This window comes from Muscardinus avellanarius (assembly GCF_963383645.1).
Source record: "Muscardinus avellanarius genome assembly, chromosome: 11".
NCBI classification, from domain to species: Eukaryota; Metazoa; Chordata; class Mammalia; order Rodentia; family Gliridae; genus Muscardinus; species Muscardinus avellanarius.
In genome coordinates, this window is record NC_137797.1 from 29,618,693 (window position 1) to 29,644,622 (window position 25,930).

Below are 25,930 nucleotides of genomic sequence, written 5' to 3' on the forward strand. Positions count from 1 at the left end.
CCAAGCCCTAACAGTTATTTTTCTCTTATTGGTCTGATACTCAATCTGGAAGATACTGCAGGATGTTTGTTCTAGGGGACCTTTCTATAGAGAATACATCTATGTCTGAAATGTTATTTGCTTACCTGAAAAAAATCTAAAATGATGTTAATGACTCTTATAATTCAAATACTATGAACTACTTTCTGATTATTGCATATTTTAAAACTCCAGATAATAAAATCATGTTCAGAAAACTCATAAAAATATATTTTACCTGTAGAGAAAAAAGTCATCCTCAGGAAATGATTGAAGGAGAATGAATTCTCAGAAGGACTTACCCCAAGATAACAAAAAATAACAGCAGAACTCCTTTGTTCTTAATATGAAGTTCAGTGAAAGTGTTTAGTATGATATTAGTATGCTACCTTTATATATATATATATTTTTGGTGGTACTGGGGTTCCTGGAAACCCTTCTACCCTCCGGGCTACACTCCCAGACCTATTTTTACATTTTTACATTTTTTTTTTATATGGAAACAGGGTCTCCTAAGCCAGAGCGCACGGCTGGCTTCGAACCTGCGCGATCCTCCTGTCTCTGCCTCCCAAGCGCTGGGATTACAAGCGTGCGCCACCACGCCCGGCTTATATTCTTTTTTACTTCTTGTCTAAGGCCGGGCGTGGTGGTGCACACTTGTAATCCCAGCACTTGAGAGGCCGAGAAAGGAGGATTGTGCAGGTTCAAAGCCAGCCTCAGCTACTTAATGAGGCTCTCAGCAACTTAGTGAGATCCTGTTTCCAAATAAAATAGAAAATAGGTCTAGGGGTGTAGCCTGGAGGTAGAAAGCCTCTGAGTTCCATCCCAGTACCACACACACACACAAAAGTTTCCTGTCTCTACACCTTTCCCATTGAATTATATCTTTTTTTCTTCTTTTGGCAGTGTTGGGGATCAATACCAGAGCCTTGTACCTATTAGGCAAGCACTTTACACTGAATTATACCCCCAGCTCTATGCTATTATTTCTTGATTTGTTGTTTCAACATTTAAATTTTGAAATTTTCTTGCTTCTGTTTTCTGGAAGCCCATTGTTCTACTTTAAAAATCAAATGGCAGATTAATTAATTTAAACCATATAAAATGTACTTTTCCAAAATGTTCTGAATTATCATCTAAAATGTTTTATCCTAACTATTAGTTGGCAGTAACCCTTAGCATTTTGATACCCCTCTCCTTTACTCCTATAATTATCTGTGTTTTAAATATATGATTCTGTCCATTTTAGTTTGATGATTCTCATTTATTTCCTGTGTGTATCTTTTTAAGCTTACAAACCAAACTTTTAAAGGTTATTACAAATATTTTCTGTGTAATATAGTTTCCCCTTTTTAGGAAAAAACTTGCAAAGAATTAAAGCATCAACTTCATATACAGACAGAAAGCACACTAAAAGAACAAAATGAACTGAAAAAGTCACTTGAAAAAGAAAAGGAGGTAAAGTATAATAAGGCCTTTATATTCACCCTAGGTCAAAGGAGGGTTTATTTGTTTGAAATGTAATGGATCATATAATTATTTTAAAATTATAATTTGTATCCTACTTAGCACTGAAAATATTTAGGGTAGTTATAAAATAAAGATTCAAAGGAATATAATTTGTTACAATAGAAATTTAGTCAACTAGTCAGAATAATAACTAGATAACATAGGTCAGGAAACATCTGAAAAAAACTTACTAGGTGTTTCATAGAAAAGACTTTTTAAGAGCTATTTATTTCATGAACATTTAAATTAATGATAATTAATGATATTATATAATGGTTGAGATATTTTTTCTAATTAATGCACCTGTTTTCTCTAGCTAAAACATACAAGCAAATGAGTAAATAAATAGTGTAATATATGGTTGTTATTCTCTACCTGTTAGAAGCTAGAGTTCAAGCATGTAGATTTCTAGAAAATCTGATTTAATAAAACAAAATACAGTCTCAACAAATGTTTGATGCCATCATATTCTGATTTTTGATTGAAAGAAGACATTTGTGCTGTAGATTCTAGACATGTAAATGGCAAAATAGAGTGGCTTAATGCTCAAATTCTGAGTCAGAATTGTCCAAATTTATTCTGCCTCTGCTATTTATTAGCTATGCCAGTTTGCTGTGTTTGGCAGGTACTTAATCTCTTTGAGCTGCAGTTTCCTCAATAATAAGATGGGGCTAATAATAGAATCTGTGTCATAAAATTATTATGAGAAATAAACAGGTTAACGTATTTAAAGTGCTCAGAATTTTGATTATAGTAAAGTGAATGCTCATATGATACCTATTATTTTATCTTTGGCTTTCCTAACATAATCATCCTTGCCTGACTTCTGTTTTGCACAAAAATGGTTATGCACTGGAGATAAGCTAAGGCATCTATATGTACCACTGATAATTTTTTAAAAATAATTTTGATTATACTTAAATGCTCAAATGTAGTAGGCATAAAATCTAAAAATATGACTTTGACTAGAAAAGTGGAAAATAGTTTTAGTTCACCTTGGTCACAGGAACCTCATTATTCTTATGTGATATCTAATTTTGAACAAAAACATCTTAGTGGATTATAAAAACAAAGTAGTAGCAAAATATGCTCCAGCTCTCTAAATGAGGTAATTATTGTGAAGTGTAATTTAGTGTCATTGGTCATATATTAAATACTTGCCAAGAGATTTTAGTTTTATCATAGTTAATATAAAGCTATTCTTTCTGATTGTGGCCAACAGTAGACACAGAAGAGATATTCCAGCTATTTAGATTTTGATGGTGACATTCCTATTCTCTATGAAAAAAGAAAAACTTATTAGCTCATTTATAACTCTATTTAAATATATAATTATAAACTAATAAGGAAGGTAGGAAACAAATCATGAAAATTAATCTTGCATATCATCTAATAGCAAATAGTGTCAGTTATGAAAGCATTGTGAAGGCAGGGACATTTCTTTCTCATTAACTACTGATTAACTAGTTGTGGCCAATAGCATCAGTAGTTTGTACCTAGTAGTTTGTGCGTGGCATGTAGTTGGGTATTCGGTATCTTTTGAATGAATAAATGAATGTCAAACAGATTTCATTTTTTTAAGACTTCTCAGCAGTTGAAGTCAGAACTCAGTTCAATTAAGGGAGAAATGACAAAGTTACAAAATACTTTAAAACAAAAGGAAAAAGAAGAGCAAGAACTTCAGGGGAACATAAATGAACTAAAGCAATCAACTGAACAGAAGAAAAAGCAAATTGAAGTACTTCAAGGAGAAGTTAAAATTGCTGTTTCACAGAAGGTATTTATAAGAAATTTGTTTACTTTTTATAGGAAGAAAAATAGACAATTAGAATAATAATATTAATACAAATGAGTTGTATCATAGGAAAATCTATATATGCTTATATTTGATTTTATGACTAGATCTCTAACCGTAGAACACTAGAACTTATTCTTTCTCTCCAAGTGTAGTTTTGGTACCTGTTTTTCAATTTGTACCCATGTCCCTACCCTTTTATTCTTCCTACCTTAGAATGATTACTATTCTATCAAGCTGTTCTTGAATTCCCAAGAATAGAAAGTATATTCTTCAATACAGCCCCAGTAATGGCTTCTTAATTTCTTTCATGTAGATGTTTCTGTTAGTTCAGCCTTAAAATATATCATGTGTGGCACCTAGCAGAGCATCTTCCATCAGAATGTAGTTGCTACTCTATATGCTGTGACCTGAAACGTAGTACTTTCCAGTAAAATGCTTTTGAATATTATGGTTTCTTTCTTTCTTTCTTTCTTTCTTTCTTTCTTTCTTTCTTTCTTTCTTTCTTTCTTTTTTTTTTGAGGTACTAGGGGTGGAAACCAGGGGACATTCTACCTTTGAGCTGCACCCCCCAGCCCTATTTTCTATTCTTTATTTTGAAACAGGATTTCACTGAGTTGCAAAGGGCCTCACTAAGTAGCTGAGGCTGTCCACAAACTGCAATCCTCCTGTCTCAGCCTCCCTAGAACTGGGATTACAAGCGTGCACCATTACACCTGGCTATTATGGGCTTTAATTAATTAATTACTTATTTTGTGGTGCTGGCAATCAAACACGGGGCCTCAACACATGCTAAACAAAGTAAGTTACTCTTTAATAAAGTAGAATTTTAGAACATAAATTCAGTTATCTTATTTTCCAGAATCTTCTCAGTTATATGAATTTTATTATATCTATAACCTTTTTATTTTACATGCACACTCTTTTAAAAAAATTATTATATGTTTTAGACAGAGCTGGAGAATAAGCTACAGCAGCAGTCAGCACATGCAGCCCAGGAACTTGCAGCAGAGAAAGAGAAAATATCAGTGTTACAAAAAACCTATGAAAAGTGTCAGGAAAATCTAAAGCAGCTTCAATCTGATTTCTATGGGAAGGAATCTGAACTTCTAGCCACAAGGCAAGATCTTAAGGTATAGTAAACTCTATTATGTCATAGAAATTTAGCACTTTTTTGTATGGATTCATCAAATAATTCATGTGAGCCCAAATGGCAAGGGAATGTTAATATTTGTAGAATATTATACTTGTTTTCTATTAAACTATTACTTTTGGATTAGTATTCTTTAAAATTTTTAAGTTGTTTTATAACAAAGTGATGATATATTATAAATGTGAGCCCTTTAATATAAGTTATAATAAACCGTGTGTGGTGGCGCACGCTTGTAATCCCCACACTTGGGAGGCGGAGACAGGAGGATTGCGCAGGTTCCAAGCCAGCTATGCTGACTTAAGAGACCCTGTTTCCAAATAAATAAAGAAGTATAAAATAGGTCTGGGAGTGTAGCCTGGAGGTAGAAGGGCTTCCAGAAACCCCAGTACCACCAAAAAAAAAGTTATAATAGTGAAATATTTCAACATATATTCATAGTTACACTATTAGTATATATAAGGACTTTGATGCCATTATTTAAAAATGACTTGAAAGCTAAACTCTTATTTGAAAATCTAAGGAGTTTTAAATGTAAACCACTTGTGAAAAATTTAGGCAGTTTTAATTTTACTATTCTTGTCAAGCAACATTGACTTGCTTTTATTTTTATTGGTGCATTTTAGTCATACATCTTAATGGGGTGTAAGACAGTAGAGACATACATGCACACATCACTCATTTAGCCCTTCCCCACTTATTCCTCAACTTCCTGATTATTGGAATGTCTCATAATTGAAATTTAAAGATTGTGGTTCAAACTTAACTTAATCTTAATTCTCTATCTAACAATGTATAGAAATGTTATCCTTGGTAATACTATGATTTGATAGGCTTGATTTGTGTTTTTAAAATGTAAGATATGGGAAAAGGCTAAAAAAATTTATATAACATGATATTAAAATCACAGAGAAATGGAATATTGTGTTCTCTCACAGAAGATTCAGCTAGTTTTCCCCCTCTCTCTTTCTTTCTATCATTTTCTCTTTCTCTCTGTTGTTTTGATGAAACATCATGATCTTTCTTTGAGATTTTATTTAATTTAAAGCACACTATTAGAAATTTCTATTGAATATAAAGAATATTAAAATGCTTTATATATACTTATATATAGAACGTTTTTCATTCATAGATCTTTGTAGGAAAGGCTTTATGGAGGTAGGACTTATTGACTAGGTCCTCAAAGAACCTATATAGAATTTGAATATACAGAGAATCCTGAGAAACGTTATTTCACTTGGGCACATTTGAAATAAGGTGTCTTAGTAGGAATAAACAAAGTCAGGCCAAAATTATATAATTATCTTACTGGAGTCCTAGTTTATGTATACAATTTAGGTTAAAAACACTGGATTGACAGAGGATTCAAAATGGCTACTGCAGGACGCCACACATCTCAGTAGCTGAAACAAAGTCCAACTATCAAGAAGGCAGCATCTAGACAAGCAAAATAAATACAGCTTATGAACCAAAATAGAAACAGGAATCATGGCAGAAGGAGTCCAATAACTGAGCTGTGAGATCCACTGCAAAAAGCCTGAGCGTGTAACTGACCTGCTGCTGGTGCCATTGCGGGCCACAGGCTTAAATTGTGAGCCCTGATGTGGCAGCCTCAAGAAATACAGATAAATAATCCAAGTGCTTGAAAGCGGTCACAGACCTCCAACATCTTAAGTGGCAAGCGGCACCCGAGCCAATATCCTGTGTGCTCACCAAAGGTGGCACCCACAGCGGCACAAGCCCTTCAGAGACCCAGAGGAGGACCAGGTAACCATGTGTACCCAGAAAAGCCTCGGGATACAGCAGTGCAGCAAGCCTTCCAGTGACTTGGGCCAAGGCAGCCAGGTAATCATGCACGTGCAGAGAAGGGACCTGGCAGGCTAGTCCAGTTAGAACCTCCAGAGACACAGGAAAGATGCTCAAGGCACAGTACCTGCACAAAGTCACAGGGGGGCATGCCAAGACTATATTAGATGCCCTCTGCACAAAACTGTCAGAGGCAAGAGAGTGGATCACATGGAGACTGGGTTCAAAAGATGACAATAGGGTACAGAGCAAATAAGAGACATTGGAATACACTACAAAATCTACCAGTGATCAGACATACAAATATTATATGGGACCAGCCTTATATTTGTAAATTAGTAGGACTTTTTGTTTGTTTGTTCTGTTTTTTTTTTCCTTTTCTTTCTTTTATTTTTTTTTTGTTAGTTTGGTTGTTTGTGGTTGTTTGTTTTGCTTTGTTGTGTCACTGTCGCTAGTTCTATTTATTTTATTTTATTTTTGTCCTTTATTTATTTTTCTTTTCTCTTTCTTATTCCTTTTTTCTTTTTGTCTTCAAAGTATAATTGTTAGATTTGTATCTTGTTTTGCTACTTTATTCATGTTTGTTTGCTCCTTCCCCCCCATTCCTTTTACAAACTTTCTCACACTAGCCTCTCTACTCTCTTCTTTTAAAACTTTATTTTCCCTTACTGTATTTCTGTGTTTAATATTCAAGGTATTCCATATTTCCATACTTAAATACTCTACTATGAGAGTTTTCCTATCTAACTTTCTCTCATTCTCATCCAGATACTACCTTATTATACTTAAATTCTTACTCAACCTAATCATATCCTCTGCCTTACCCAAATCCTATACCCATCACCCCAGCTCCTTCCCCATTACCCAAACTTCACTATTAGAAAAAGCACTGCTTACCTGCTGACACCTCTAAATTTCTACTACTAAGATTGGATTTGACAAAATACCCACAAGCAATGGGAAGACATCAGAAAATCAGGCCTGAGAACCTTGAAAATATGAGAACTAGGAATAGCAAAGAGACAGTGGAAATGATGAATATGCAAGAAGGGGAATTCTGAATCCTGATCTACAATATGATGATAGGCTTTAAAATAAATCTACAGGAGCCAGGCATGGTGGCGCATGCTTGTAATCCCCGCGCTTGGGAGGCTGAGACAGGAGGATTGCACAGGTTCGAAGCCAGCCTCAGCTACTTAGTGAGGCTCTCAACAACTTAGTGAGACCCTGTTTCCAAATAAAATATAAAAATAGGCCTGGGAGTATAGCCTGGAGGTAGAAATCCTCTGGGTTCCACCCCCAGTACCACCAAAAAATAAATAAATAAAAATAAAGAGGGGAACTGTTTGAAAAATAAAATAAATCTACAGGAAATGAAAGAGGAAATAGAAACATTAAGAAACAGGAAGATGTCTAGAGTGAAATGAAAGCGTTAATAAATGAAATGAAGACAGTAATAGAAAGAAATTCTGGAAGAGTAGATGAAATGGAAAGTAGAATATCACTGTTAGAAGATAGTTTATTCAAAACGGAAAACACAGTCAATAGCATACAGAAATCATTATAGCAACAAAATCTAAACATCCAACAATGGGATAATATGAAGCATCCTAACTTATGGCTTTGAAGAAGGGATAGAGGTACAGACCAAGGGCTTCCATAATCTCTTCAGAGAAATAATTTCAGAGAATTTTTCAAACATGGAAAGAGACTTGGACCTACACATCCAGAAGACATACAGAACACCATAAGACAAGAAGGACCTTCCCACACCATATAATAATCAAAATGACCAACATAGAGGCCAAGGAAAGAATCTTAAAAGCAGTGAGAACAAAAAGACGGTGACATATAGGGGCAAAACAATAAAAATCACCCCAGACTATACAACCCAAGTCATGAATGCCAGGAGAGACTGGTATGATGTGATCCAGACCCTGGAAGAAAAAACTTCCAACCAAAACTGCTATATCCAGCAAAATTATTATTCATAATTGTTGGAAAACTGAAAGTGTTTCACAATAAGCAGAATCTCAAAAAATTCATGAATTCAAAGCCAACACTAGAGAAAATACTAAAAGAAATAAACCATAAAGAAGAAAAAAGAAGCAGACTTCAGAACCAGAGAAGAGATTAAGTTGATCAGCAGGACATCTAAGTAAACAAGGATACCAAACAGAAGACAGAACACAAAATGTCAGGAAACAAAAAATCATATTTCAATAATAACTGAATGTCGAAGGATTTAACACACCAATCAAAAGACATAAACTGGCAATTTGGATTAAAAAACAATCTAAATATATGCTGTTTGCAAGAAACTCACTTTACAACCAAAGACATTCATAGACTGAAAGTGAAAGGATGGAAATAGATAAATGATGCTAAAGGAGACCAGAAGCAGGCATGGCTAGCAACACTGATATCCAACAAAACAGACTTTAAGCTAAAACACATTAGAAGAAATAAAGCAGGGCACTTCCTTTTGTTAAAGCAACAATTCACCAAGAAGATATAATGACAGTAAATGTTTATGCTCCAAATGTGGGGGCAGCCACATTTGTAAAACAAACCCTTTTGAACATCAGGTCTCAAATAGACCCAAATACAATAATATTGGGAGACTTAAACACACTTCTCACACCATTAGATCGATCTTCAAGGCTAAAGATGAGTAAAGACTCTTCAGAATTAAAGAAAACTATAAACCAAATGGACCTGATAGACATATACAGAATATTTCAACCAGAAACAATAGAATATACATTCTTCTCAGCAGCCCATGGAACCTTTTCCACAATAGATCACATCTTTTCAGACCATAATGGAATGAAAGTAGAAATCAACAACAGGAAACCCAAAAGAAACTATTTAAATGTGTGAAGATTGAATGATAGACTATTGAACAACAAGTGGGTTAGATCTTTTCAAAGTTACTCACCTTCTGGCTTTCAGGTTTTCAGTAAGTTGGAATAAGTGTGGAGAAGTAGAAGCTCTAATACATTGTTGGTGTAATTGCAAGTTGATGCAACCACTTTGGAGAACAGTAATACAGGATCCCCAGAAGAAGGAAAATGAACTTACCATATGAGCCAGCAATACCACCTCTGGGTATCTACGAAAAAGAATGAAAGCCAAAATACCAAACTAATGCATGAGCAACCATGTTCATAGCTGCAGTTTACCATTGCCAAACTGTGGAACCAGCCAAGATGTCCTTCAACAGATGAGTGAATTTCAAAACTATAGGATATGTATACAATGGAATTTTGCCCAGCCATAAGGGAGAACAAAATAATGGCATGTACATTGAAATGTCACAAAAAATAAGAAATCAGATGCTTTTCTTAATGTGCAAAATATTAGGGAGAAATGGATAACAGGAGGAACTCTAGATGAAGATGGAACCCTGTAGAGGAGCAATGAAGGTGACATATCTGAAGGGATAAGAGGGGGGATAAGGGAAACTCTTTAAAGCACATGATGTACTCAAACATATCAAAGGCAATCAGAAAGCCAAGCATGGGTAGGAGGAATGGGGAGGGAAGGGGTTAGAGATTGGGTAGGGGCGGATTGGGTGATGTGTGCATATATATCTCCACAAGTTTTTTTTATCCCATTAAGATGTATGACTACAATGCACCAATAAAAATTAAAAAAAAATCAAATAACAAATGCTGGAGAGGATGTGGGGAAAGAGGAACTCTTTTACACTGTTGGTAGGAGTGCAAACTAGTTCAGCGGCTATGGAGATCAATGTGGAGATTCCTTAGAAAACTTGGAATAGATCCACCATACAATCCAGCTCTACCATATGCATATCCATGTTCATAGCAGCACAATTTGTAATAGACAAAATATGGAACCAACCTAGGTCTCCATCAACAGATGAATGGAGAATGGATTGCAAAATTATGGGAGATACACACAGTGGAATTCTACTTAGCTATAAAGAAGAACAAAATCATGTCATTTGCAAGAAGATGGAAAGACCTGGAGAACATTATGTTAAGTAAGATCAGACAAGCACAGAAAGAGAAGGGACTTATGTTTTCTCTAATATGCTCAAACTAGGGAGTATTAGGGATACCAGAGGGACTTCAGACAATGGAGGAGAAACCTCACCAAAGCTAGAATGGAAGGATAGGAGAGGAAGAGGGCTGAGGTTGATTAATGAAGGAGCTACATCTGGATTTGTGTAAAAATATAAATATAGCATGGTTAACCTGGACACTCATTGTTGGGAGGGGAGGGGAAGTGAAGGGATACCAACTATAGTCTGAATGTATGCCATTTTCAGTATGTTCCACATAAAAATTAAAAAATTAAAAAAAATTCATCTTAGTTAAAAAAAAAAGAAAATTAAAACTGCACATGTACTAAAAAATAAAACACTGGATCTAAAATTTAAAGTGTCTTAAATGCCTAACAAAAAATGACTGAACTTTATAGTAGGGGTGGGGAATGAAGAGCCTAAGCAAAGGAGTCAAAAGGGAGAAAATAGTCTTTTAGGAACCTTAACCTGGAGTAATTTAAAGAAGTGTGGGTTAACTGGTAGTGGGGAGTAGTTAAGAGGTTATCTTTGTTTTTCCACAAATTCTGATATGTATGAATTGATTAGAACTAGGATTAAAGAAGGTGGAACAGAAGAGGTTAATAGAAAATAATGATGAAACACAAAATAGGTTCAAGGAAAGTGAAAGAATAATAATGAGTAGACAAATTGGTTGAAAGATTTTTATTGTGCTAGTAGTATATACATGTGCATACATATGAGAGATAAAAAGATCAAATAAACAAAAATAAGAAAACATAAGAAAAGTGCCAGTTGATATATAGGCAGTGTTAAATTATTATTTTTATTAAGTGAACAATTTAATTATGTCTGAAATTATGCTGTATACTAATAACTTCATATATGAAAGAGTAAATATAAATATGAGCAAAAAGAGAAAACAAAGGGACAGGCTGCCACAGAGTTTTACAACTAAAAGACCTTAGACAGATTTCTATTCTAAAGCTTTATTTACAGGAAACGGAAGGCCTAATGCTTTGAATAGTAGAAACCTGTTTAGATTTCAGTTCTTTTCACTCAAAACCCTCTCATTTCTTTTAACACCACTTCACCAGAATTTAAGGTTTATTTTTTACAAATAAAAGATTTATAAATTCTGTATTAATGTTTCTGTAATGAGAAGTATATAAACTACTTAGGAAATTAATTTTTAAAAAAGCAAATTACTGAAGAAGTATACATGATTTTTGTACATCAGAATAAGAGAAGTTATCAATTATTATTTTTCTTTTGTTTCAGTAATGTTATATGATCTCACATAAAAGAGAGAAGGAAAAAGATTTAGATCCTTTGTAACATAACTTCTACCCAAGTCAAGCCTGTCTACCTACCAGTGAGCTGGCAGTAAACACCGCAGACTGACAGTATATACTTGGACACCAGTTAAATGGAAGATAGCCTAGCCTGATCTATGCTGTTAGCCCCATCTGCTGGATTATTTATGAAATACTTAAGTTTGTTGACTAGATATTTCAAGTTGGTTATGTTGTGTGCTATTTTATGTTGTCCAGCAAAGGTAGAAGTGTAATTTATTTATTTTTTATTTTTTTTTCCATTTTATTTTATTTATTTTTTAATAGGTGCATTGTAGTCATATATCAATCACATTGAAGTACAAGACTTGAGAGGATATACAAGCACACATCATCCAATTAGCCCTCATCCAGCCCCCATCCCATTCCCTCCCCCTCCCTCGATCCCATGCTTGTTTGGTGATTAACTTTGATACATTTGTTTATGTACTTCCTGCGTTTTAAAGAGGCTCCATCCTCCCCTATTCCATACCCTCTGTTCGGTCACCTTAGTTGCTTCACTATAGGGCCCTTTCTATAGCTCAACTTCTTCCTGTTGCCCCTTTCCTCCTAGTTATTGCTGATTAGGGGAAGCATCTGATTTATATTTTCTGCAATATTTCTCTGTGCATGCCGTGTTGCAAGTACCGATCCCACTCTTGATGGTCCCAGTAGTGGCCTGGCTACTCAGTGGACTGATCCAGACCTCGCTGGCTCAAGCAGCGGCTTTGCCTCATGGGAGGCCTTGATTCTGGTCTCGTTGGCCCCGACACCAGCCTAACCCCTCAGCTGGCTCTGATCCCGGCCTCGGAGGCCCCAGTAATGGCCTTGTCTCACGGCAGGCTCCGGGCCGGCCATTGGCCCCAGCACTGGCCTAACCCCTCGGCAGGCTCCGATCCTGGCCTCAGAGGCCCCAGCACCGGCCTAACCTCACAGCAGGCTCCAATCCCAGCCTCGCTGGCCCCAGCACCGGCCTAACCCCTTGGCAAGCTCCGATCCCAGCCTAGGAGGCCCCAGTAGCGGCCTTGCCTCCTGTTAGGCTCCAATGCCGGCCGCTGGCCCCGGCACCGGCCTAACCCCTCGGCAGGCTCTTATCCTGGCCTCGGAGGCCCCAGCACCGGCCTTGCCTCACAGCAGGCTCCGATGATGGCCTCATTGGCCCCAGCCCTGGTCTAAACCCTTGGCAGGCTCTAATCCAGCCTCGAAGGCCTCAGTAGCAGCCTTGCCTCATGGAAGGCTCCGATGCCGGCCATTGGCCCCGGCACCGGCCTAACCCCTCGGCATGCTCCAATCCCAGCCTCAGAGGCCTCAGCACTGGTCTTGCCTCATGGCAGGCTCCAATGCTGGCCATTGGCCCCGGCACCGGCCTAACCCCTTGGCAGGCTCTTATCCTGGCCTCAGAGGCCCTAGCACCAGACTTGCCTCACGGCAGGCTCCGATGCTGGCCGCTGGCCCCGGCATCGGCCTAACCCCTTGGCAGGCTCTGATCCCAGCCTCAGAGGCCCCAGTAGCGGCCTTGCCTCACGGCAGGCTCCGATGCCGGCCATTGGCCCCGGCACCGGCCTAACCCCTCGGAAGGCTCTTATCCTGGCCTCGGAGACCCCAGCACCAGCCTTGCCTCACAGCAGGCTCCGATCCCGGGCTTGGAGGCACCAGCACTGGCCTGGCTTCACGGCAGGCTCAGATGCCGGCCTCGCTGGCCCCAGCACCGGTCTAACCCCTTGGCAGGCTCCAATCCCGGCCTCAGAGGCCTCAGTAGCAGCCTTGCCTCACGGAAGGCTCCGATGCTGGCCATTGGCCCGGCACCGGCCTAACCCCTCAGCAGGCTCTTATCCTGGCCTTGAAGGCCCCAGCACCGGCCTTGCCTCATGGCAAACTCCGATGCAGGCCTCGCTGGCCCCAGCACCGGCCTAACCCCTCGGCAGGCTCCGATCGTGGCCTCGGAGGCCTCAGTAGCGGCCTTGCCTCACGGAAGGCTCCGATGCTGGCTGCTGGCCCCAGTACCGGCCTAACCCCTCAGCAGGCTCCAATCCAGGCCTTGGAGGCCCCAGCACTGGCCTACCGACCTTTCCTCACGGTGAGCTCCGATCCCGGCCTCACTGGCCCCAACACCGGCCTAACCCCTCAGCAGGCTCTGATCCTAGCCTCGGAGGCTCTAGCACTGGCCTTGCCTCACAGCAGGTTCCAATCCCAGCTTTGTTGTGTCCGTCACTGGCCTCACCCCTCAGCAGGCTCCAATCCGAGCACCCTCTTTGCCCAACCATTTGTCCCACGTTCTTGAGGGTGGGTGGTGGTAACATTCTGCCTCTGGGGTTATTATTTCAAAGGTTCCATGTGTAATGCATAAGATCTCTGCCTCCCCTGAGTACTGGCCACTGCCATTGCCACTGCCTCCACCATTTCAAATCCTTCCCAGGCTCTTTTTCCACTCTGAATGTTGTCCAGTGTTCCTAAGCAAGCGTGACGGTAGCATTCGACATTTGGTGTAATTTCTCCAAAAAAATAAGGTTGGTAGGATCCGATTTCTGCTTCTCCTGAATACAAGTCTCCACCCCCATTGCGCAGACCGCTTTCAACAACGCCTTTCTCCTTGGTCCCCGCTAAACTCTCTCCTTACAGGTGATGTCCAAGATTCTTAAAAATATAGAGAAACAGCAGTCCTCCTTGATGGGGAATTTTTCCATAAGTTCCAGTGCATTTGGATAAGTTTTGTATGCATCTCCAGTGTCCTGGCATCCGCCATGGCTTTCTTAACTCCTCTCCGATATTTTTCCTTTTTCCTTTTTCCTTTTTTCTTTTTCTTTTTCTTTTTCTTTTCCTTTTTTTTTTTTTTTAATAAGAGAAGATAGTATATGTGTTTTGAGGAGGTAGTGGGATCAGGCACTTAGAGCACTGTGACCCAGTCGGTTTCCCCATGGGTCCAGCGTGCACTGCACTACTCCGCCTAGGGCCCAGAGTCCCCTGACCCGGGCCCCGGCTGGTGTGCCCCGTGCGACCCCCGCCTGGGACCCAGGGTACTGGGCCCGGTTTCTCCAGCGGTCTGGCGTGCTATGCGCGGTCCGTCCCAGGGTCCAGTTTCTCCAGGGGTCTGGCATGCTACGTGCCGTCCAGCCTGGCGTGCCCTGTGTGACCCCCGCCCGGGACCCAGCATCTTACTTAGAAGTGTAATTTAACTCTAAATTTTATACCCTGAGTGAAATGAAGATTCGAGGGTAATAAGTTTAGAATTAAAAATAAATCTTTTCAGCCTAGTACCATTCTGTTTTTCATTTTATCAGATATCAAGAGAAAGTAATAGCAACAATTGTAAAGGTTTTATTTTGAAAGAAGAAAGGGGAAAATTGCTAATTAGACAAAAAATAGATACCACATAACACTGCAGAGATTCTTTTGTTGGGATACAATAATATGATTGGGATAATCAGTGTCAAGATTGGTAGTTCATCCTGTTTGGAGATTTGCCTATTGCAGTGGGTATGGATATGTTTAGGATAAGTCTAACAAAATTATAGAATGGATTGGCATTGACAATTTTGTATATGTTCATAGCATTATTTCTACTATTGCATTTTTTATGAATTTGTTTCTCCTTTCCTAATCAATCTCAGTTATTCCCCTGGAGAGTCTGCTCATCTATCTGATGTTTCCCTTACTGCCAAATATCTCTCTAGCTTCTACATATAAGAGAGAACATACATATTTGTTCTTTGACACTGAGTGGACTCACTTAGTATAATATTCTTCTGTACTCCAATATAATATAAAATGACAGTGCACCCAATTTAAAAAATCATAGAATGGGAGATAGGAGTTTCTAAAAAGAAGAGAGGCTAAACAGACAACATAACATGATTTACAACAAGAAATATTAAAAGAGCATTTAAAATGCATGGCACAATACTCTGGAAGTGGGGTTCCCAAACTTATTTTGTTTACTGCTCCCTTTTCAGAAAAAAGATTACTTAGCATCCCCCCCCATAAATCTATTTTTATTAAGTGAATAAACCAAAAGATGCAGTGGCAAATTTGTGGGGTTTTTTTCTGTTTATATTTTGTTTGACTATACCTCCAGGGGATGGTGTCACCTACTTGGAAACCTCTGATTAATGTTTAGAGGCAGTATTTCTTGGCATCTGCAAAAAAGTCTACATGGAAAAGTCCAAATTTGAGCTTGAGTTTGAAGAACTAGTCACTAGGTTTTGTGAATTTAGAGTGTTATAGGCTGTGAGTTTAAGATTTTATAAACCATGGGTATTTTGGAATGTTTGTGAATATTTTGAAATTCTTGTGGAACTCAATGCGATATTCTTGCTTTCCAGGCTTTAGCAAGCCTTGATATCCTTTAATGTTAGATCAGAAACTCTATTACCTAATTATAGTTGATGTAGATGTAGTATACTGTGTTTTGAAAATTTTATTCTTTTTGTATGAAATCACTCATCCAACATGCATTCTGGAGCCTCTTATGAACTACATTCCACAGGGGGTCTTGTACTTATTGCTTTCTGTGAATTTGGTACATAGCATGTGCTCTGTTACCCAGTACAGTTCCTATTTTATGTGCCCCTTTTGTTTTCAGACTATATAGTCTACGTATATAAGTGAAGAACCATCTTGTACACTCCTGCTTCACATTAGCAGTGAACTCTACTGTTACTTGTCTGATTAATAAAGCACTAGGTAACTTAAAATCTTTCCTGAAAAAAATAAACTTTGAGGGTTAGTGTTATACTGGCAGTTGTTAAAAATTGAAATTTAATTTATCTCAGAAATAATTCTGAACTAGATTACTAGTAAGAAGTAACCTTCCTTTTTCTGAAACCTTAAGAATCCCCATAAATCAGGCCTTCACTTTCATTTATTTTTTGTTAAATATTTATTATATGCTATCCTGACCAATAGGGATTCTTTCCTGAATTATATTTCTTGCCATCTTTTCAAGGTTACTAAGTCTCTCTAGTAAGAAAGATATTTCACCAGATCTGGTGAAAGACAGTCTTAGAGTTGATTTCATTCTCTGCTGAATGTTAGAAAAAGAAGCCAAGAGTGGCACCTACTTGTTACCTCAACTATCCCCAAATGAAATGTAATGAGTAAAAAATTTGCCCTTTTCCCCAACTTCAGCTTCTCAAAGTGTTTAGATCTTAAAATAGTCTATAACTGTGGACAGTTAGTAACTATCAGTTGATAGCTTTTTCTTGAGAGAACCTCATATGTTTGGCTGAATTTTTCTTTTAATATACTTGATCAAATTGACAGCTGTGAAATGCAGTGTTCCTCCTCCCCTTTCTTTTCCTTCTCCTCCTTCTTTTTATAAAGACAGCCCCCTTCTTTTCTTTTCTTTTTTTTTTCTTTTTTTTGCGGGTCTGGGGATGAAACCCAGGGCCTTTGACCTCCGAGTTACACCCCCTACCCTATTTTTTATTCTTTATTTTTAAACAGTGTCTCACTAAGTTGCGGAGGGCCTCACTAAGTAGCTGAGGCTGTCTGCAAACTGTGAACCTCTGGTCTCAGTCTCCAGAATGCTGGGATTACAAGCGTGCACCACCACTCCCAGCTCAAAGACAGCCTCCTTTTTATTTATTAAAGGTTTTAGTATGTCAAGTGACATTATAGATTCTATAAAATGTATATGAATACATAATGCGGCATTTAACTCTATCTTTTAAAGTTGTTTTTATCATCTCTTCTCCAACCATATAAATGCAATCTGAGTGTATTTGATATAATCCCTAATTATTTGATAGTATTTCTTATTACCTAGCCAGTATTAAAGATGTTAAAAACATTAGTAAAAAGTTCTAGAGTAGCTGGGCATGGTGCCTCACGCTTGTAATCCCAGCATTTGGGAGGCTGAGACAGGAGGATCACGGTTCACAGACAGCCTCAGCTACTTAGTGAGCCCCTTTGCAGCTCAGTGAAACCCTGTTTCAAAATAAAGAATAAAAATAGGGCTGGTGGGTGTAGCTCAGAGGTAGAAAGTCCCAATACCACACACAAAAAATTTAGACTATTTCTAAAGGTTTTACAATTATTTCAGTTTTAATAGAGTGTGTGTGTGTGTGTGTGTGTGTGTGTGTGTGTGTGTGTGTGTGTGTGTGTTGCTGGGGATGGAACCCAGAGGCTTTCTACTTTTGGGCTATACTCCTAGATCTGTTTTCTATTTTATTTGAAAACAGGGTCTCACTAAGTTGCTGAGAGCCTCACTAAGTAGCTGAGGCTGGCTTTGAACCTGCATAATACTCCTGTTTCAGCCTCCCAAGTACTGGGATTACAAGCATGCACCACCATGTCCGGCAAAGTTTTAATAGATATTTTTAATAGATATTTTATTTAGAGTGTTTAGGCATACAAATACCGTTGTCTTACAATTGCCTACAATATTCAGTGCAGTAACATGCTATATACATTTGTAGCCTAGGAACAATAGATTACATGAAGCTTAGATGTGGGGTAGGATGTATCTTCTAAGTTTGTATAAGTATATTCTATGATGTTCACATAACAAAACTGGCTAACAAGGATATCTAGAACATGTTCCCATGTAAGTGATTTGTGACTATGTGGTATTTTCCATAATGCTTATATTAACTCTTATGTTTCTTTTGAAATTTGCTAAAACATGACATAATTTGGGGAATTGTTTTTATAAGTCTGTAGAAGAGAAGCTTTCTCTAGCACAAGAGGACTTGATATCAAACAGAAATCAAATTGGAAACCAAAATAAGGTGATTCAAGAACTGAAGACTGCCAAATCTATTTTGGAGCAAGATTTGGCAAAAAAAGAACAGCAATTGAAGGAACAGTGTAAAGCACTGCAAGATGTTCAAAAAGAAAAGGTACTTAATTTTCTGACTTAAATTCAGAATCTTAGAGTTTTGGTAGCCTTAGATATCATCCTGTCAAACCACCTACTCAGTATATGTATCACCTTTGCTTTCTATAGCTCTCTCAGAAGGACCTCTAGAATATGCTAAAATGTGTGCAGTCATTGGAAGTTTTGTGCTAGGATAGTGCTTCTTAGTAAACTCTGTTATGTCTACTCATTTTTCTTACTGCTCTTGTGAGTTTTACAAAATATTTTTTGCACCATTGTCTGTTGATTATTTAAGAACAAATATTATAATCCCTCAACTATTTCTCATATATGTTATCCTTCAGATGCATGAATGAGATAATAAAAGGTCTAGAAATAATTCTTAAGCTTGTTAAGAATTCTTAAAAATAAGAATCAGCTTTTACTAAGGGGAAGTAGAAGTTCATATTATATAAGCAATACTAAGTTATAAAGTTAAAAGCACTGGTTTATATAATAAGCTAATTTTAAAAAATGGCTTTAAATTTTACATAAAAAAGAAATTCAGCTGGGCGTGGTGACACACACTTGTAATCCCTGCACTTGGGAGGCAGAGACAGGAGGATCTCGCAGACTCAAAGTCAGCCTCGCTGGCTTTTAAGAGACCCTGTTTCCAAATTAAAAAAATATAAAATAGGTCTGGGAGTGTTAGCCTGGAAAAGGGTTTCCAGGAACCCCAGTACCACAAAAAAAAAAAAAAAAGAAGAAGAGAAAGAAAGAAATTCATTTCCAGAAACATGTTAGTTTTATTCATTGAAATAATATATTTTAATTGGCTGACAGGATATTTATTATTCTAAAATACACAATTCCTAAAGTTCTTGGTATTTTCTAAGTTATGCAATTATTTGAATTCTTTATAAATAAAAAAATGGAGAGTTTTTGTGGGATGGGGATGGCGAAGTTGGAATGGAATTCATGATTATAACCCTCAAGTTTAGAAAGTTCTGATAGAACTATATAGGTGTTTAATTGGAAGGAGTTTAAATCAGTCACATCTGGTTTTAGTGCTAACTCTTCTTCTGATATATTATTGAACTTCTCTTTAAATTTTTTAAAGATTAAGGAAATTCTATTACAGAATTTAAATAAGGTGATAATGTTCTACTAAGCACCTTATATGAAGGTAGTAATAGTGATAGTAATGGAATAGAAGTTATAGATATAAGAATGGTAGTTTTGGCTGAATTTTATAGTGTTCTTACTTTAAACAGGTACTGTTCATTTTACAGTAGTAACTATATTCAGTCTTTAAAATGATATTACTAAGGAAATAGGTAAGAAAGGACAAGTTAATTTGCTCATTAATGTAAGAAGAAAGGGGAAAAGCCAATTTCACAAATAGTAGAGATATTCTAATTATATTAATTTTCAGTTAGATGTTTGCTTTGAAAATAGTTTTTTAATAAATTTTATTTTTATGCAGTCAATGAAAGAAAAAGAACTAGTGAATGAAAAATCTAAGTTGGCAGGGGTAGAAGAAATTAAGTGTAGACAAGAAAAAGAAATCACTAAGCTAAGTGAAGAAATTAAGTTCCACAAACAAGAGAGCATAAAGGTATGTTAAAATAATAATTTTTCCTTCTGTGTTTTATTTTTGTTCTTTATATTATTACTAAATATATTAATGTATTAGGCAGAGAGAACCTGCTATGTACTAGATAAATTATTATTATTTTTTATTTATTTACTTATTTTTTTGGTGGTACTGAGGTTCCTGGAAACCCTTCTACCTCCGGGCTACACTCCCAGACCTATTTTATATTTTTATTTGGAAACAGGGTCTCCTAAGCCAGCACGATCCTCCGGTCTCTGCTTCCCAAGCGCGGGGATTACAAGCGTGCGTCACCACACCTGGCGTAAATTATTTTGTTTTTAACATATTTTCGTTAGAGTGTTTTTGCACTGTTCTTTACCTGTACGCATATTGAAACTATGTTACTTTTGTTTTCAAATTAGAAAAAAAAGCAAAATAACCCTAGGAGATTAGATTTCATTGAAATGATAACTGAGATATTGATCTAGAAAATTATGTGCATAGATAATAAACTAAAAATATGTAAGAAATTAGAATTAAGATTTTAAGGTATTTTGTTTTTTCAACTACTTGAAATTTATCATTTACTTTGTAAAATGTTATTTATTTTCTTAGAGAAAGGTGAGATTTTCTCTTGAGTGTTCTCATAATATCCTTTATATCTGTCAGCATATTTACCATTTCTCATTGTATTATCTCCTGACTTTCTGTTCCTCCAGAATGTGACTTCCTTAAAGTAAGGAATTTGTATAATTTATTACATCCTCAGGACCTAACACAATGTATAATGACATTTAATAAATGCTTGTTAAGTGAGAAAAGGAAAAGTAGGAGGTAGGAGTTTTTCCATGTAGTATAATCAAAATATGTGCATGTCAAGTATCACCCAAATTAAATGATTGGTGAGCAGGAAGTAAATCATCCTGCATCTTTTTTTTTTTTTTTTTTTTCTTTACAGTACTGGGGATGGAACCCAGGGGCATTCTACCTCCGAGCTGCACCCCCAGTCCTATTTTTTTTTTTTTTTATTCTTTATTTTGAAACCATGTCTCAGTTAGTTGCAAAGGGCCTCACTAAGTAGCTGAGGCTGTCCGCGAACCGTGATCCTTCTGTCTCAGCCTCCCAAATGCTGGGATTACAAGCGTGCACCACCACATCTGGCTAATCCAGCATCTTTTTAGGCAATTGTTTAACATACTGAACTTGAGGAATCTCACAAGTTGGCAAAATTCATTGTATCTGTTGTGGTAAATTGTATAAATTTCAGCCACCTTTTAAAATATTTACTATTAAGGATGATTTACTTTTTAAAAAATATATTGGCTCATTGTAATTGTACATGATAGGGAGATTCATAGTAATGCCTTCATATATGCACATAATATTTGGTCAGTTTCCTTCCCCATATCTCCTTTCCCCCTTTTCATCCCCCATTCCTTTCCACTGCTTTACTGGTCTCTCCTAATTTCTATGAGGTCCTTTTTCTTTCCCTTTTTTATTTATTTTTTCTTCTCTAGCTTCTACAATATGAGAAAAACATGTGGCCCTTGATTTTCTAAGTGTGACTGGTTTCAGTTAGCATGATAAAGACCATTTATTTATCTTTTACCTTTTCAACAGGAGGTAACAAATCTCAAAGATGCCAAACAGCTTTTAATTCAGCAGAAATTAGAACTTCAAGGAAAAGTTGACTCTCTGAAGGCAGCTCTTGAACAAGAGAAGAAAAACAAGCAGTTGCTAACAGAGCAGTTAAAAAAGGAAGAAGATGAGCTAAAGAAAGAATTCATTGAGAAAGAAGCTAAACTGGTTAGTGGATTACTAGAAGGAAGTGTGTTTTGTAAAAAGAGCTCTCAATGAGTCAGTCTTTTTTTTTTTTTTTTTACCTAGAAGTTGTAACTGAAATGTTTCTTAATATTTTAGCTTTTAAGAAAGGAAATCTGATTTGCTTAAATATCTGCCACATGATTGGAAATATTTTATTGTTATATTTTGGTATATAAGTGAAAATCTAATTAAAATGTAATTTCAAAGGACATTTTTGATGCCAAAAATGTTTGAAACAAACCTACAGCCATATATAATGAAGGAAACAGTATGAAAGCTAATAATGTAAAACTTGTTTGGTCTAAATGAATGTTGATAAGGGGGAATGGAAACTTCAGTTTGGAATTAGGATGACCAAAGCCAGCTTTCCTTCCGTTAGTTGTGTGTGCCAAATGGGAAGCATCTGGCTTTCCTTTACTGAATTAGTCCAAATATCCCCAGATAACTTCACTGTTAAATATTCTAGTTATAGAGTTGCAATATTTTCAAGTTCAAACAGGCTTATATTGTTTTCTTTTGGTAGGTTGATAGAGACTAAAAGATTCTTTGTGAGACTAAGGGAATGGCAACTTTGTTTCTAGGGCTTCTTGGGGTCCCTAACCACTTGTGTCTTCACCTGTTCTGGTTGAAAAAAAGCATCTCAAGTTGTATCACTTTAACTAGATATTGTGAGAGGCCTGCTAATCATCACTTCAGCATTATTATATGTGAGCCCATTCAAGTGTAGAGATATTTTCAGAATTAATTTTATGTCTAATAAAAATATTCTCCCTCCTTTCCTGAAGATGCAATGTTATTTAAATTGCCAATGTTTTTAATTCAATAAATTTATTTTACAGTTCTTTGTAATTGGTCTCTACTCCCATTTTTTTCTTTCTTAGCATTCTGAAATAAAAGAAAAGGAAGTAGGAATGAAGAAACATGAAGAAAATGAGGCTAAACTTACCATGCAGATTACAGCACTAAACGAAAATTTGGGCACTGTAAAGAAAGAGTGGCAGTCTAGTCAACGGAGAGTTAGTGAGCTAGAGAAACAAACAGATGACTTACGTGGGGAAATTGCAGTCTTAGAAGCAACAGTTCAGAATAATCTAGATGAAAGGAGAGCACTGCTAGAAAGGTAAGTGTGGAATTATTTTATTTCCATTGTCAGTGGTAAAAAAGATTACCATATTCCACATTTTTTAAAATAGGATGATTAAGAAAAGTATATAACCCTTTCAAACATTTAAGCAGCCACTTAAAAATTAACCCTTAGAATAACCAGATAATTGAAATTAATGAAGTATATTTAAAATTACTAAAGTAGTGCACTTCCTGTATTCTAGAAGAGTCTTTAATGATTTTTTTCATTAATTATTTCTATGTAATCTATTTCAGATGCCTTAAAGGAGAAGGTGAAATAGAAAAGCTTCAGACCAAAGTACTAGACCTGCAAAGAAAGCTGGATAATACGACTGCAGCAGTGCAAGAGCTAGGGAGAGAAAACCAGTCCCTTCAGGTGAGTCCCTGATGATGTGAGCAGTTTCTTAGTCCCAAATTGACCTCTTAGTGAAAAGTATATTTTCACCTTTTTAAAAAGACTTCTAGGGCTGGGGTGGAGCTCAATGGAAGAGTACTTGGGTAACACATGTAAGGCCTTGGGTTCAACACCAGCACTGAAAACAAAAAACAAAACAGCAGCAAAATAACTTATATTTAATAAGTACTTTCAAATAGCTACTATATCATGATATTATAAGTTTTATGTGTAATTAAATATTAAAGATAAAGAGCTAGTTTCAGAGGTGTCAGGAATTTGTTTGAGAGGCATGTCTTTCATAAGTTGTATGAGAAAAGAAATACAAAATTAAAAAATACTGAGGAATAGTTATGTTGGCATATGCTAAAGAAGTGGCCAGAGTATGTTCTTAGAATCCCCAGAACAGATTGATTGTTAGGGTTAGAAAGGTGGAGAAATCACCAGAGTTAGAAATTACCAGTGCCTCTGAGAGACACAATTTTATTTTGGCATTCAGATTTATAAATGTAACTTTTTTTTTTTTTTTTGGTGGCACTTGGGGTGGAACCCAGAGGCTTTCTACTTCCAAGCTATACTCCCAGATCTATTTTATATTTTATTTGGAAACAGGGTCTCACTAAGTTGCTGAGAGCCTCACTAAGTAGCTGAGGCTGGCTTCGAACCTGCATGATCCTCCTGTCTCAGCCTCCCCCAAGTGTGGGGATTACAAGCGTGCGCCATCACGCCCGGCTAAATGTAATTATTTTTGATAAGTGGAAGTTGGCCAAAGCATTTCTGATTTTTAAAATTTTATTCATATTGCATATAGTCAAAATTTTGTAAACCTCTCACCAAATTAGAAATAACCCATCATTCTTTAAAATGTTGATTGTAATGTATTGACACTTCTTTTTTAATAGATCAAACATACACAAGCATTGAACAGAAAGTGGGCTGAGGACAATGAAGTACAAAACTGTATGGCCTGTGGGAAAGGCTTTTCAGTCACAGTGAGACGGGTAAGTGATTTTGTTCATAGAGCTACATTTCTGGATTTCAATTCTAAGTGACAATGTTCTAACCATCAAAATAGTTCTATATTTGATGGATTTTTAAAAAAATGTTATTGATTCATCAACTTTACAACTGCATAGAATAATTAAACTTCATGCAATCTCGTTTCTGGTTTTTGAATTGTAGTTTTATATTCAGTCATTTCTTTCCTTCTGAGTTATATTCCCCAGGACAGTCATTTTCTAGACCAGTGTACCAATATTAAATAATTTTTTTTAGTCATTGAATTATTAAAGGAAGAAAAAGCAGAAAAATTTAAAGAAATGTACTCTAAACAATACTATCATGTTTAAATTCTAATTGAAGACATTATTCCTGAAACATCTGCTAGTAGAATCGTTTTTCATTTGATAGTGTACCTGAACACTTTTTTTAAAAACACATTCTATGGTCTTTTGAGAATTCCATGATAAAAGCCTCTTAAAATGTATGGCATAGCATTTGGTGAATAGGAAACATTTAGTTTAATATAACAAAGCAGCTATACATAATGAAATATTATATCATTAAATAATTCATGATTACTGAAAATTTAGTATACATTCATAGTGTAGTTTGCAATACTCATGTAGTTTTATAATGTTTTTAATATGGTTTTTATGCTTGAAATATTTTACTTTTACCTTTTACAGCATCACTGCCGTCAGTGTGGAAATATCTTCTGTGCTGAGTGTTCAGCCAAAAATGCCTTAACTCCCTCCTCCAAGAAGCCTGTTCGTGTCTGCAATGCATGTTTCAATGACTTGCAAGGTTAAGGTTTATCTCAGCTTCAGAGTAAATTACACTAATACTAGACTTTTAAAAATAAATGTGCTTAATAGAAGTCTTAGACTACACTTTGATTTGGACTCTGGTTGCAGTACTAGACCAAACTAAATTAAAATGTGTATATTTTGGAATGGTATCAATATTAAGTAAAACTCTTCTATTTTTGTGAGACTTGGATTCTTTCTTTCTTTCTTTCTTTCTTTCTTTCTTTCTTTCTTTCTTTCTTTCTTTCTTTCTTTCTTCTTCCCATTTAACCCCTGGAACAGCTTTCATGCCAAGTTCAGAATTATCCAATGAAATGTAAATAAACTTTGGACAGAAAATAGCAATGTATTTTTTTAAATATAATTTTACTATTCACAAATGATGAGTGCAATTCCATCGCTTACTTCCTTCTCCCAAATTATATATATAAAAATATAGATGGATGATGTTATCATTTGTTTCTGTTGCATAATAATATATTAATTATTTTATATATTCTCTTTATGGAGTCATATACACAACTATAAAACTTTCTTTTTTCTTATATAAAGTCTGTAGTTCAGTTATATTGTTATGTTATAAATTTACTACTTGGGTGTTCTAAATGTGGTTTATTTTAAAATTTATACTAACTATGAGTTTAAACATGGTTTTTGGCCGGGCATGGTGGCGCATGCTTGTAATCCCAGCACTTGTGAGGCTGAGACAGGAGAATCGCATGGGTTCAAAGCCAGCCTCAG

At 36.5% G+C, this 25,930-nt stretch overlaps 1 protein-coding gene across 1 annotated transcript in view; it reads left to right on the forward strand.

Moving 5' to 3' along the window:
• The window catches only part of EEA1 (early endosome antigen 1), a gene marked incomplete at both ends in the record, with an annotated part of 151,706 nt that extends 126,514 nt beyond the window's left edge, over positions 1-25,192 (forward strand). The window contains 10 exons of the mRNA XM_080706144.1: positions 1,375-1,476; positions 3,110-3,304; positions 4,273-4,455; positions 18,299-18,484; positions 19,928-20,059; positions 21,659-21,844; positions 22,744-22,982; positions 23,243-23,363; positions 24,284-24,382; positions 25,070-25,192. Of these exons, the coding sequence (XP_080562270.1) occupies positions 1,375-1,476; positions 3,110-3,304; positions 4,273-4,455; positions 18,299-18,484; positions 19,928-20,059; positions 21,659-21,844; positions 22,744-22,982; positions 23,243-23,363; positions 24,284-24,382; positions 25,070-25,192 (1,566 nt within the window). The remainder of the gene's footprint in view (positions 1-1,374; positions 1,477-3,109; positions 3,305-4,272; positions 4,456-18,298; positions 18,485-19,927; positions 20,060-21,658; positions 21,845-22,743; positions 22,983-23,242; positions 23,364-24,283; positions 24,383-25,069) is intronic.
• Positions 25,193-25,930: the final 738 nt, after the last annotated feature.